Here is a 15,227-nt window from a genome sequence, read left to right on the forward strand (position 1 = left end):
AAAAAAACAGAAAAGAAAAGGCTCTTACAGTGGAGGGGAAACGGGGGTAGGTGAGAGGGAATGAGTGGATCTTATTCTCATAGGATTTGACTTAAGGAGGGAATAGCACACACATTCAATTGGGTATGGAAATCTGTCTTTCCCTACAGGAAAATAGGAGGGGAAGGGGACAAGAGAGTAGGGGGATGATAGAGAGGAGGGCAGATTGGGAAAGGGGGTAATCAGAAGCAAATACTTCTGAGGAGGGACAGGGTCAAAAGAAAGAATAGAATAAATGGGGGGGCAGGATAGGATTAAGGGAAATAGAGTTAGTTTTTCACAGCATGTTTACTATGGAAGTGTTTTGCATAACTGCACATGTATAGCCTATATTGAGTTGCTTGCCTTTTCAATGAGGGTGGGTAGGGAGGGAAGAAGGGAGAAAATTTGGAACCCAAAGTTTTAAAAGCACATGTTAAAAAAAAATGTTTTCACATGCAACTAGGAAATAACAAATACAGGAACTAGGGTACAGAAATCTATCCTGCCCTACAGGAAAATAGAAGGGGAAAGTGGGGAGAGATAGCAGGGAAAGCAGACTAGGGGAAAGGGTATTCAGAATGTGAGCCATCTTGGGATGGGGGGAGGGGCGAGATGGAGTGAAAATTTGGAACTCAGAATCTTGTGGAAGTAAATGTTGAAAACTAAAAATAAAAAAAAAAAAAGAATTAAAATCTAAGGGGGAAAAATGTTTTCTTCCGATTGCCCCTTCCCCCAATCTGCCCTCCCTTCTATCATTCCCCCCCCTTAGTCTCTTCCCCCCTATTTTCCTGTAGAGTAAGATAAATTTCCATACCCAATTGAGTGTGTATGTTATTCCCTCCCTAAGCCAAATCTGATGAGAGTAAGATTCACTCATTCCCTCTCACCTCTCCTCTCTTTCCCTCCACTGTAAAAGCTTTTTTGTGCTTCTTTTATGTGAGATAATTTACCCCATTCTACCTCTCCCTTTCTCCTTCTCCTAGTACAATCCTTTCTAACCCCTTAATTTTATTTATTAAATATCACCCCTTCATATTCAACTCACTCTGTGCCCTCTGTCTGTATATATATATATGTATATACACACACACATACATATTTTCCCAGCAACTACCCTAATACTGAGAAAGGTCTCATGAGTTATAAATATCATCTTTCAATTCAGGAATGTAAACAGTTCAACTTTAACAAGTCCCTTATGATTTCTCTTTCTTGTTTACCTCTTTTCTCTGGAGTCTAGGGCTGGGGCCAGATCCTGCTTCCCTTTTACCCAGGTCCAACAGACCTTTGCTACTGACCTTCTAAGTTGTCTTTGGCATTTGTGGGTTGAGAAGTTTGGAAACCACCACAGCTGCCCATAATTCAGTCTCCTGAGGCCTGCTCCAGGTTCTTTGTCTGCGTGGCCATGCTGAACTGTGCTCCTCTTTCAGCCCAGAGCAACAGACCTTTCTCATCAACCATCCAAGTTGTATTGGGCTGGAAATTTGTATCACCTCGTCTTTTTGTGGGCTCTGTTGCTCTTGTTTAGAGTCATTTTTACAGGTATTTGGAGGGGTTTAGGGGAGAGCTCAAGTAAGTCACTGCTTTTACTCTGCCATCTTGGCTCTGCCCCTCCCAAAGTCATCAGTTAAACCTTTATTTAAATACCTACTGTGTGCCAGGTACTAGGTGATACAAAAAGTTCTGCCTGATATAAAAAGAGGCAGACTACAGTCCCTGCCCAAAGGTAGGTCTCAGATCCATTTACTTTGGATAAAGTTAACTCTAACTACCTGAAGATTGATCCACAGTGTCTTTCTTGGTTCACAGCAGCCCCCATTGGTACTCTAGGAGTATGGAGGTTAATTCAAACTTTCCCATTCCACCAGTGTCCCGGCTTACAATAGTTACATTTTCATATCTCTTCTTTAGGGCCAAGCTTATTATAATTTATTTCCCTTTCCTTTTTCTTTCTTTTAAGATCATTAAAACATTAAAAAAAAAAAAACAACTTCCTCTGTGACCCTTGATGATTATAGAATTCTGTGGGAACATTTATCATCTTCTCTATTAGAATGTAAACAGTCCATCCTTGTTTAGTTCCCTGTGATTGCTTTCTTGTACTTACCTTTTTAAATTTTTTTTCTTACCTTTTGTGTTTGTATTTCAAAGTTTGTATCAGGACTTGAAAGGCCTTTATTTCTTTAAAAGGCCACCCTCCCTCTCAGCTCCTTATAGGATTGTATTCAGTTTTGCTGAGTAAGTTATTCTTAGTTGCAAGTCAATATCTTTTGCCTTCTGTAATATTTTCCCAAACTTTCCTCTCCTTTATGTTAGTGGCTGCTAAATCTTGTATGATCCTTGACTTGGGGATCATGATTCTTAGTACTTGAATTCTTTCTGTCTACTTGTAGTCTGTGTTTGACCTGGAAGGTCTGGATTTTAGGCTATAATGTTCATGGGCTTTTTCATTTTGGGGTTTCTTTGAGGAGGTGATCAGTTGATTCTTTGTATTTCTACTTTTCTCTCTGGTTCTAAGAGAGCTGGGCAGTTTTCTTTTAAGATTCCTTGAAATATGATGTCTAAGCTCCTTTTTTTTGGTTATGTCTTTCAGTTAGTCCAATGATTTTTTTTTTGAAGTCCATAGAGTTTTTTTTTCCTCATTTAAAATATTTCATTTTTTTCCCAGTTACATGTAAAAATACTTTATCATTCATTTTTTAAAATTTTGGGTTCCAAATTTTTTGCCAAATTGTTTATCAAATTGTTTGCCATCTCATTTTGATAGATGTTATACATGTGCAGTCATGCAGAAACATATTTTCATGTTAGTCATGTTGTGTAAGAAAAAAAACAATTTCAAAACAATGCCACATAAGAAAAGTAAAGAAAGTTTGAAAAAAGTATGCTGCAGTCTGCATTCAGATTCTATCAGTTCTTTCTGTGGAGGTAGAATATTTTTTATCATAATGCCTTTGAATTGTCGTGGAACTTTATATTGCTGAGAATAGCAAAGTCCTTCACAATTGATCATCTTACAACATTGCTGTTGCTGTGTACTTAGTCTAATTCTTCTTGAGTTTTTTCTCTTCAGTCTGTTTTCCAGATCATTTGTTTTTCCTATGAGATAGTTTATATTTTCTTCTATTTTTCCAATCTTTTGACTTTGTTTTAATATTTCTGGTTGTCTCATGAAGTCATTAATATTTATTTGGTGCAGTCTGATTTTCAAGGAGGTTGGTAGGTGGTTCAGTGGATAGAGTGCTAGGCCTGGAGTCAGGAAGATCTGAGTCTATATGAATGCCTCCAACACTTATCAGAAGGAAATAGCAAGCCCCTCCACTATCTTTGCCAAGAAAACCCCGTCGACAGTATTGGCATGCTGTGGTCCACAGGGTCGTGAAGAGTCAGACATAACTCAATGCCTGAACAACAGCAATTTTCAGGGCATCTCTTTGGATAAGGTTTTATGCCTCCTATTCCAAGCTATTAATACTCCTTCCAATTCTTTCTTTCATAGCTCTCATTTCTTTTCCAATTTTTTCTTATAGTACTCATTTCTTTTCCATTTTTCCTCAGCATTCTCCTTTTATTTATAAAATCATTTTGTTCTCTTTAAAAACAAAACATAACTTTGTTGTTCACCTCTTCTAGGGATTTAGTTGAACTTGTGCCAAGCTATATTTTACCTTGACACCTTGCTTGGAGGTGCTTTGTAGTCTTCAGCTTATTTTACAAATGAGGAAACTGAAGCAAACAGGGTTAAGTGACTTGTCTGGAGTCATACAGCTACTAAGTGTCTGAGGCCAGATTTGAACTCATGTCTTTCTGACTCCAGGCCCAGCACTCTATCCACTAATTTTCAGTTAAACCTATTATTATTATTTGCAATTAGCAGAAATGTTAAAATTAGCCAAAAATTTAAAAATAAAAAATTAGCAAATCCCCAATGAAAAAGAAAATACCTTTATATCATGTACACATAATTATTAAGCAAAACAAATTTCCACATTGGTAATGGCCCTAAAATACCTCTTAGTTTCTACTCTGAGTCCTTTACCTCTCTATCTGCAGGTGGGTCGCATGCCTCCTCACTGGTTTTCTGGGATCATAGTTGTTCATTGTTTTGACCAGAATTTTTATTGCTTTGAAAGTTGCTTTCCCATTGTTGTTGTTATTGTATAAATTGTTCTCCTGGTTTTCACTTCACTCTGTATAGATTCATGCAAATCTTTCTAGATTTCTTTGAAATAATCCCCATCAGCATTTCTTGAGGCACAATAGCATTCCATTATATTCATATACCATAATTTGTTCAGCCATTCCACAATGGATGAACTGTCTTTAATTTCCTGTTCTTTGCTATTATATAAAGAGCTGCTATTAATATGTTCATGTATATGGGTCCTTTTCCTCTTTCTTTGATTTCTTTGATGGGTATAGAGCCTAGTAGTAATAACTCTGGGTCGATAGGGTATAATTAAGGGAATAAGTATAGACAAAGAAGAAACAAAATCACCGCTTTTGTAGCTCATGTAATGATGTACTTCAAGAATCCTTTAGAGTCAACTAAAAATCAATTGAAACTATAACTTCAGCAAAATTTCAGGATGTAAAATTTCTCCACATAAATCATCAATTTTTTTTGTATTTCCAATGAAACTCAAGGAAAAGATAAAACTTTTATTTAAAAAACCAACAAAATATATAGAATACTTGAGATTTTATCTATGGAGACACACAAAAACTACATGAATATAACTGCAAAATCCTCTTTATGTAATAATTGGAGAAATATTAAGGACAAACTGAGCCAATATAATAAAAAGTTACAATACTAGCTAAGTTAATTTACTTATTCAGAGTTATATCAATCAGATAACCAAAGGATTACTTTGAGCTAGAAAAAAATAACAGTGAAATTCATCTGGAGTAAAGGGGGAAAAAGATAAAAAATTCAAAATAATGAAAAAAATATAGTAAAGAATGGGGCTTAACAATGTCAGATCTCAAATTATAGTACAAAATAGTAATTGCCAAAACTATTTGGTATAGGTTAAGAAATGTGGAGATTAATCATTGTATCTGATTAGGCACATAACATGCAGAACTAAACAAGCCAGGTAGCCTAGCGTTTTATTGTTGTTGTGGTTTGTCCTTCATTCTTTTGTGTGTGTGTGTGTGTGGGGGCAATTGGGGTTAAGTGACTTTCCCAGGGTCATGCAGCTAGTAAGTGTCAAGTGTCTGAGGCCAGGTTTGAACTCAGGTCCTCTTGACTCCAAGGTCAAAACTCTTATCTACTGTACCACCTAGCTTCCCCCTTCATTCTTGAAGAGGACCTTGACATCAGGAAGGTGATGCCATGACTTGCAAGTGAATTGGATTTAAATGAGGGAGGGCTGTGCAAAGTCACCAGCCTTACTTTGTCCTCCAGAGCCATCTGGGTTCAGTGGCCAGATATAAATCAGGACGACTGGAGCTTAGTGCTTTGTAGTGATCCCAAAGACCCAAACTATTGGGATAACAAATTCATTTTGACCTGAACTTGCTGATCCCTCACCCTAAAGTTCCTGCATTTCTGTTGGCTGTTGGATTAGCAAGAGAAGATCACAGTAATTAACATCGATGCTAATTCCTGGTAGATTGGAATGATCATGAACTTGGTGAAAGACCTTGGAAATTTCTTTTCTTTTTTTCTTTTTTTTTTTTAAGGTAATTGGGGTTCAGTGACTTACCCAGGATCACACAGCTAGTAAATGTTAAGTGGTTTGTCTGAGGCTGGATTTAAACTCAGGTCTTCCTGACTTCAGGGCCAGTGCTCTATCTACTGCGCCACCTAGCTGCCCCCAAGGCCTTGGAAATTTCACCCAAAACCTGTGCAACTGCACAGTTCATAGAAGTCTTCTGATAATGTCCCATTAGGGCAAGGCCCCAGGGCCTGGAAAGACATACGAGGAGATTGGATAGGCTGAACCACAAGGGAACACACAGCTATTGTTTGTCCACAGTTGCTCTTTGTTTAGCAGTGTGGGGCTGCATAGTTAGCATGCCACCCTGGCATAAAAGATGGCGCCATGCATAAGAACCTAAAATGTTGAGATTGTGTCCTCTCTGTCACTGATTCCTTCCTATTTTTTCTGCTCCCATTTTGGTTACCTGGCTTAAGATGACTTTACTTTAGACTCTGACCACAACTGCTTAGTCCCTAGTTGGGACACATGTAGGTACAGCCACAATGCTTCTCTCTACCTCTAACCTATCCCTCAATTTATGTCCCTATTCTTGATGTTTGTCATTAATTAGCTGACTTGTTGTTGGCTATGGAGATGAGATAACACTGTTTTGTCACCAGGAGAGTTTATTAGATTAATAACCAGATCATAATGAAGCTATACATTTTTAAAGGGAAAAATCCTTTTATTGCCAAATAGACTGCTGCCTTCTTTAGGTCCAGCTAGAGTCCACAGCATTCGAGTACTAGAAGTAGGCCAATTAGCACTAGAGTAAGTTAATGATTTTCTTCATTGATACCTGCTCCTATTTGCCATTGGTCATAGTCCCCTAGTTTTATGGATGAAGTGATCAATGTCTAGATAGGGAATAGGATAGAGAGGAAAGGTATGTGTCTTTTTTGTCTTAGGAAAGAAAAGGAAAGAAAGGGCTTTTTATTTGCTTTGGACATACTGCTATCTAGTGCAAATGAGGTGGTGGGTTAAATGTGTGATGATTCTGTGATTCATCACATTCTACATCAATGCCAGGCATGCAGTGAAAAGAAGCTCTGTTGCCCTAACTGCCCAGATGGAATTTGTGAGCTCTATATTGTGGTTTTAAACGAAACTGTAATATAGGGTGGTCAGTTGAGGGTGACACAGCAGGACGGGTAGCAGGAGGCCCACGCTATCTGGGTCTTGGTCCTAAACTGGTGGCCAGGTGGCCAAATCATCAAGTAGTGGCAGAAATTATGTAAAAGAATTCTCGATACTCCCTAGGGCTAAGATTGACCAAAGTCTGAGGCTCACTGCGTGCGTGCGTGTGTGTGTGTGCGTGCGTGCGTGCGTGTGAGAGAGAGAGACAGACAGACAGACAGACAGACATTTAGGACTGGTCCTGTGAAGGAATACCCAGCTGAGGAAACTCATACTATCAATATGGGTCAGCACCTTCTTTGTACCTCATGGTTGCTTTAGGGTCCTCCATGCTAAGTGACTTGCCCAGGGTTCCCATAGCCATTATATATCGGAGCCAGGACTCGAACCTCTATTTTCCTGGACAAGGCCTGACTCAGACCAGTCCCTGGTAGTTGTTGGGTTTGATATTGGAACAAAATGAGACATTCGTAGATTATTCAATAGTTAACAAAAAGAGCAATAGCAGGAGAAGGATATTCAACAAAACTGGAGACACCTTGAATTGATCCAACTGAAGAACAACTCCCATCAATGTTCCATCTACCAGCCAGGCATCTGAAACACTCTTTTTACTACCCCACCTCTTCCTCTAAGTTTTCTAAGAGTGGTTTTTGTAGTCAGGTGGTGAGGAAGTAAGTCAGTATTCTGAGTCCTTAGTCCCCTGAGCCAACCAAGTCTTGAGGAATGTCTCAGTCCCTTCAAGGAAAAACTAGCCTAACTTTCATTGATGTTGATATTACTCCCAGTATATCAGTATCACTAACATCACAGATGCTATCTTTACTGCCCTTCTCTATCTCTCTTTTCCTGGATGCTTTCTCTTTCTCTGTCTCCTTGGATCTCCTCTTTTATCTCTCTGTCTTGTGTGTGTGTGTGTGTGTGTGTGTGTGTGTTTGTGTTTGTGTGTATGTGTGTCTGTCTGTCTGTCTCTCTCTCTCTGTCTCTTTAGTATTTCTGACTTATTTTAGACTGAAGCTATAGTACAAAAACTAGCTCTAGTGGTTAGGTCCACAAGTGGCAAACCATTTCAGATCGAAGTTCTAGGAGCTGGCTTTTGCTTTATAAATTAATCAGAAGCATTTTGCTGACTTTATCAGTTCTAACTACTGTTTAATTTACTCTTCTACCCAAGCTTACATTAGGTAGTAGCAGCTAAAGTTGTTCAAAATAGATAAATAACAAGTGACATTTACATAGCATCTTATAGTCCACAAAGCACTTTACATATATAATCTATCTATTTGATCCTCGTAACAACTCACTGAGGTAGGAAGAGCAAGTAGTATTCCCATTTTACATATGAGGAAATTATGCCTTAGGTTAAGTGACTTGCCTAGGTCACACAGGCCTTTTATGAGTCTTTTCTCTTCTATTTGTCTCCCTTCGTCCACTTTAAAGATGTTAAATAAAGATGCTAAGTGGAAAAACTGAGACTTTTAAGTCTATACTTTTATGGAAGAGAGAGAAAATTGGCTCTTGGAAAGCTTCTTCCCTTGTCCAATGGAGCTCCCCAGGATATGTGGAAAAAGGGTTTGTAATTTCCAAAGTGTTTGGAAAGGAAGGGCTACAGAACAAACTGCTGTGTTTTCAATAAATGCCAAGATTCCATGCAAGTCAGTTTTGTTCCAAACAGGGCAGATTTCTATCCATTGAATAGTATGTCTGCATATCAGGTCTGAACTGGGGGAAGATGACCTGGATAATGCATCATGGCCAAAAATCTCTCATAATTTGTAGACACACACAGAATACAAAACAAAACCTTTGTATTATTCTTGATGTGGGAAACCGTGAAAGAGCTTTTTTCTCCGTCTTTTACATTAGTAAATTGATGCAAAGTCAAAAAAGAGTTCATGAAAGGCCATCGAGAGATTTGATGCATTTAGATAAGTTGCCTAGTAGTGATTCCTAGTTACATGCTCATATCATCTTTCTCAATGTCCCCCTTCCCCTTTGCCTTGCATGAAAAAGGAGGACAGTTAGCTAGAATTTTTCATTTTTGCTTTAAATGGCTGTCCAGGAAGTACAGTACATTATGGTGTTATTCTTCATTAGGTCCCAGTCAGGAGAGGTAGGAGCCAGGGGAGTGCACCCAAGGAGGAAGATGAGCATCCTTATGAGCTATTGCTAACAGCAGAAACGAAGAGGCTAGGACCGTTAGAGGGAAAAACAAAAGGTAAGAGGGTTTAATTTTTTTTTTAATTTTTCATGGGGGGAATGTCATAAAAGGTTTTTGTAAGTATGTGACAAGAACAGAAGAGAAGCATGAAGGCTAGATATTTTTGGGGACAGAGCAGCTTGTTTAAACAGGGTATCCCCTATAGTGGGGGTGGAGAATCTGTGGCCTCGAGGTGGCCTTCTAGGTCCTTGGGTACGGACTTTTGACTGAGTCCAAGTTTTACGGAGCAAATCCTTTTTATTAAGGGAATTTGTTCTGTGAAGTTTGGATTCAGTCAAAGGGCTGCACTTGAGGACCTAGAGGGCCACGTGTGGCCATGCGGCCGCAGGTTCCCCACTCCTGCCCTATGGTGTGGCATGACAGCAGAGTCTGCTGCTATTCCTTGCCATGACTTTTATTTTCAAAACCTGTGTCATATACGTCTTAGAACAGGCTTCCTGATTTATTTAGTAGTTTAATATTCACAAAGTGCTTTTCACATAATAACCCTCGGAGAGAAGAGGATTTAATATCAATAGGCAGACTATAGTGAAAGTTCAGTGACTTTCTGAAAGACAGAGCTTATAAGCTATTCCTTGTATTATTTCTGATACATCCTTTACTGGTGAATTTGAAGCCTCTAGGTTTAATTGAATAGAGGAAGTGAGCAAATTAACAGGAAATTGAGTCCCTCTTCTTTCTCCTGGGTCTGGGGCTTATTTTGAATTGGAGCTTTCCTTACAGAAGCTGTATTTTCTAGTCTCAACTGAAGTGACTGAAAAACGTGTAGATGTTGGATGTTATTACTTTAAAGTCCTTTAGAGCCCAGTGGAATGCTGTAGTGATTCAAACATAGGTGAGACTGTTTCTTGGCCCAGTAGCTCACAGCCTAAAAGAAGACAAATGGAACAAAGTGAGACAACAGGTGGTAAGAATCATCAAGAAATTGAAATGTCCCTTTCATTAGAGTAGCTGAATATTCAGAAGCTTCATCGCCTATTTGCCATTTTATCAAGGGGGAATAAGGAAACACCTGGAAAACTCAGTTCTATCAACAGCTTGCCCCTTTCCTAAAGCATTTGTGTATACAGTAAGCCATGTCCTTCCTTAGGTAGATAGGAGCTATGATTCTGGTAGATCTAAGGTAGTTGTTGTTCAGTCATTTTCAGTTGTGTCTGACTCTTTGTGAACCCATTTGGGGTTTTCTTGGCAAAGATTCTGGAGTAGTTTACCATTTCCTTCTTTAGTTCATTTTACAGATGAAGAAACTGAAGGTTTAAGTGATGTCCAGGGTCCCACAGCTAGTAAGTGTCTGAGGCCAGATTTGAATTCAGGAAGATATCTTCCTGTCTCCAGGTGAGCACTTTATCCACTGTGCCACCTAGCTGCCCCAGATCTGAGGTAAAGGTTCTTAACCTGGAGTTCATGGAGCTCCCATAGTTATAAGATAAATTTTAAGGAAAAGTGTCTGTGAACTTGAATGGGGAAAAATTTACATCTTTATTTTCATTGACCTGTAATTGAAATTTAATATTTCCTTCTAGTATGAATTTAAGCAACAAAACAGGATAATGTTAAGCTGCATCAGACAGCCACACCAGTCTGTGACACGGAAAGGGTTAAGAATTATTGATCTAAGCTAAGGAAAAAGACATGCCTGAGAGGCTTAGCAGCCTACTTGGTAATATACTGAGAGTCTGCATGTCCCTGGCAGAGTGAAGACAAGAGATCGTTCTGGAGAGCGATGTTTATGTCATGTACAACTTTTAATTGTGACCTCTTTCCAAAATCTGTTCTGTGCTGGCACTTTATCCAACCTGCTCTTCCTGCCCCCCTTTCTTAATCTACCTTAGATCTGCCAGATCTACCAGAGTTATAGCTCCTATCTACCTAATGATCTCCTTCTTGGCAGTGAGTGTAGTAGCTTAAGTAGGTGCTGGGTAGACATCGTTAACCCTTCACATTCCTCTAAGCCTATTTTATCCTGGTTGGGATAAATGTAGAAGGCAGAGTGATTGAGTACTAAGAAAACAATACTCTCATTCCAAAGGCTGATTTTTTTTAATGGAATGTTGGACCTGGAAGGGACGTTAGATTATTAACTTCAATTATTTCTTTTATGAGGAGGAAACTGAAGTCCAGAAAAACAAAGTCACTTTTCCACTGATGGGAGAAGAGCTGGAACCTGAGCCTGGTCGTCCATTCCCTCCTGCCTCCCTCCTTTTTTTAAAGTAGAAAATGGGATGTCACATCCTGTTTTATTGATACCATTTTTAGAACTCACTGTCACTTTTTATTGCCACTGCCCTTCATATTTTATTGCCACATCCTGGTACAAACATTGGAAAGATTACTGACCCCTAGGGAAGAGGACCTTGATTCAAATCCTGTTTCTTGTGGTCACTACTTGGGTGATTTTGGATAAGTTATTTAACTTTGCTGGACTTCAGTTTCTTCATCTGTACTATTAAGAATAGAAAGGAAATAAACTATATTTAGATAAAGGTGTAATTTTTTTCCCATCCAAGTTTTTGGACCCCCCCCCCCATGTGTATCTGTGGACTCCTTGGGGTCTGTGGAACTCAGATTAAGAACCCTTGCTCCAGGAACTATGAGCTGCCAAGACAGTGTAGTCCTGGTTGATAGAAGTCCTTTCACCCAGGAGTTCCCTATGTTAGTGAAATCTTAAGGCGAACCACATTCCCTATGCTACATTCATACGCTGTAATTTGTTGTCATTCCTCACTTGGTGGCCACCCATTTTGTTTCCACTTCTTTGCTATTATATATGTATACGTATGTGTATCTATGCGTTGTGTGTGTGTGTGTGTGTGTGTTTTTAATTTTCTTTCTGTCACATTTTGGAAGTTGTATAACTAGTACTGGATTCACTGGTATAGTTATAAATGAATTTTTTGGGTATAATTCCAAATTGTTTTCCATTATGGATGGGTCATTTCACAACTCCACCAACAATCTATTACTGTGGCTGTCTTCCCTTAGCCCTGCCAACATTTGCCATTTTCATATTTTTAATCTGATGACTGTAAGGTAAAACCAAAGTTACTGAAATTTGCCTTTCTCTTATTGGTGATTTGGAGTATTCTTTCACATGGTTGTTGAGAGTTTTCATTTTTTTTAAAATGTCTGTTTAATACTTTGGCAACTTTTCAAGTGAGACTATTGCCCTTGGTCTTATGTATCTTGAATATCAGACCTTTATTAGACATATTTGTGGCGCAGGTTGCCCCAATTAACTGTTCTTCTTCTAATTCTAATTGCATTGATTTCATTCATGTAAAAGCTTTTAAATTTTATGTAGTTGAAATTGTCCATCTTATCTTTTATGTTTACCTCTGTCCGTTATTTAATAAAGAATTCTCCTCTAGTTATGGTTGTGCAAGGTACCTCTTTACATTCTCCTCCCAGTTTTTTTTTTTTAAATGATGTGGTCTTTCATATTTAGGTCATGTATGCAATTGGAGCTTATTCAGTCACTTCTGCTATAACATAGCCTGTATTTTCCTAAAAATCACCATGCTATGCAAAATTGCCTAATAAAAAACACAGGGCTTATAGGAAAAATGAGAATAGGAACAGAAAGAACACTTCTAGTCATAGACATTTATTTTCAGTGTTGCCTCTGATGGTCTGCAATATGGATTTCTTTCTTTCTTTCTTTCTTTTTTTTTTTTTTTAAGGCTATTGGGGTTAAGTGACTTGCCCAGGGTCACATAGCTAGTAAGTGTTAAGTGTTTGGTCTGAGGTCGGATTTGAACTCAGGTCCTCCTGACTTAAGGGCCAGTGCTGTATCCACTGCGCCACCTAGCTGCCCCAATATGGATTTCTTTATGCCTGTTCAGAAGATTGTCACATGTTCTCTTGTTTCTTCCAAAATGCTTTATTATTTCAAGTTTCTCCTTAATACACTGCTTTGCATTTTTTGGACTAGAATGCTTACACATATTTAGGATGTTGGATGAGTGTTTTTTATATAGGAATGCTAAAAAAATTGTGAATGAATAGCAAAACACAATCTTGTAAGGCAACACACAGTGAACTGAGGTAGCTACTAGATGTTTGAGGTATATGCTTGTGTGTATTTTGTGTATTCCTCTGCAGCTCAGTTCAGCTGGTTACAGTTTTTCTTCATTCACCTTGTGTTTTTCATGTATAAAATCATGCATAAGGAAATGCAAAATTCATGTTATGCTCAAATGTTCCCTAACATATCAGTCACAGTGGAACAAATTCATGTTTTCAAAACAAGCATTATTGCTGAATTGATTGTATATGTTGTTTCAGACATGATTTTAGTTTTTTTTTTAACAGTTTTTTTTTTTTAATAGGAAGTACTTACCCAAGTAGTAGGTAACCTCAGGTTTACAGAGCACCAGGCTACTATTTTGTTTGACTGCTTCTAGATCTTGCTTATGTAGTCTGTAAGACTTGATCAACTTTTCTGGTTTTTCAGCCTGTACCAAATGGTTTTGATCATTACTGCTTTGTAGTAGAATATGTCTAAATCTTCTTGAGAACTTTTTCAGATATACTTGGATCTTTTTTTAAGGGGAACATCTTGGTGGATTCTAGAGTCTTTTCCCTCTCTTATATATACATTCCTATACTCCATAAAAATTATCTCTGGATTATGACTTTTAGAATAGTCTTATGACCTACAGAAATTCTTCCTCTCATCACAATTCCTGTCTTCCATACAAATTTTCTATTTTCCCACCCTGCCCACTTCCTCCTTTGCATCTATGTGGTTTCGAGATCTTGGCATGTGTTTCTCTTTCTTCATTGATGAGAGGGCATGAATGGGTGGCTGTGGGACAGAGCCATCCTTGTTAGTGCACATAGTAAGCATCAGAACTAACCCTGTTGGCAGAATTCTGAGTCCACTTAAAGGGCATGATCATTGCCAGCTGCTTTGCAACACACCACCTGAAAGGCTAATGAACTTCTTCAGTTGTAGAAACATGGAGGAGGAAGTAAGTTAAGAACTAAAAGGTGATAAAGAGAAATGAGAGATTTTTATGAGAGAAATGAGAGCTTTTACTGCTGACCAGCATTGAGTTGATAGTACAGTAATAACTATAGCTGGCATTTTGATAAAACTTTAAGGCTTGTAGAGCACTTTACAAATATCTCATTTTATCCTCACAACCACCCTGGGAGTTAGTTGCTAGTATTCTAATTTAATAGACTAAAAAAAAGCTGAGGCAGACAGAGGTTAAGTGACTTGCATAGGGGCAGAGAGTTAATTAGAGTCTGAGGCTGGATTTGAATTCAGGCCTTCCTAGCCTCAAGTTCATAACTCTTATCTACTATGCCACCTAGTTGCAGTGACATTTAATTTCCACTTCTCTGTAAGGGATAGGAAGCTCCTATGGAATATGGAGACAGGTAGTTTTTAGCAGTTGACTCTTCTGACCAACCTTTACTTACCTTGGGCTGTCTATTTCCCCCATATTCTGAGTCTTTCACTTGACCGAAGAGCAAAAATGCTCTTCCTTCATGAGCCATGCAATATTCTGCAAATTAATTTGAAAGTCAGACCCCTTTTTGTTCAGGGCTTTGTGGCACCCAATCAATTGTGAGACACATGTGGCAGGTCTTTATTATGAACCAACAACTTTTAGGGGTTAAGATTTTTAGACTGAAGCAATCAACAAATTTTTTTTTAATCTCCAGGGATATATTATCCATATTTATGTACAGGTCTTCTGACTTTTTGTGCATTTGTGCATTTTGTGAGATGATGTGTTAGATAGTCTGGAAAGGTTCAAGTATTTTATAAAGGGAAAGCCAGAATACATGCTACTGGATTTCTTTGAATGAGTAGAACATAAAGGGAACTATTTGACCTGCTCTCTTTACTGGCCTCGTAGGCTTGCCAGAAGCTTAGTGCTCCACAAAAGACAGAATTACTTTTCTTGGGAGTGTGGGAGTTAACTGGCCTGTCTCCCTGTTTAGATTTCAAGGACACCAGTCCAGTTTTCCATAATTACTCATTGGTTTCATATGCATAGTGGTCCCTAGTATCTTTCTGTAAAGGTTGACTTGGGAAGACTACAGCTTGTGGGTGGTCCAGCATCAGGTGTCCTTGTCCTTATGCATTGGGACTCTGTTTTTATAAGAAATGCTGCCTATTT

General features: G+C 38.5%; 1 protein-coding gene across 8 annotated transcripts in view; it reads left to right on the top strand.

The window, feature by feature from the left end:
• The window catches only part of ANKS1A (ankyrin repeat and sterile alpha motif domain containing 1A), a 227,921-nt gene that overhangs the window by 119,292 nt on the left and 93,402 nt on the right, over nucleotides 1-15,227 (top strand). For all 8 annotated transcript variants that reach the window (XM_027876318.1, XM_027876317.1, XM_027876321.1 and 5 more), the window contains one exon: nucleotides 8,967-9,087. In XM_027876318.1, coding sequence (XP_027732119.1) covers nucleotides 8,967-9,087 — 121 coding nt within the window. The remainder of the gene's footprint in view (nucleotides 1-8,966; nucleotides 9,088-15,227) is intronic.

Source organism: Vombatus ursinus, unplaced genomic scaffold (assembly GCF_900497805.2).
Source record: "Vombatus ursinus unplaced genomic scaffold, bare-nosed wombat genome assembly UNPS02014811.1, whole genome shotgun sequence".
Taxonomy (NCBI): Eukaryota; Metazoa; Chordata; class Mammalia; order Diprotodontia; family Vombatidae; genus Vombatus; species Vombatus ursinus.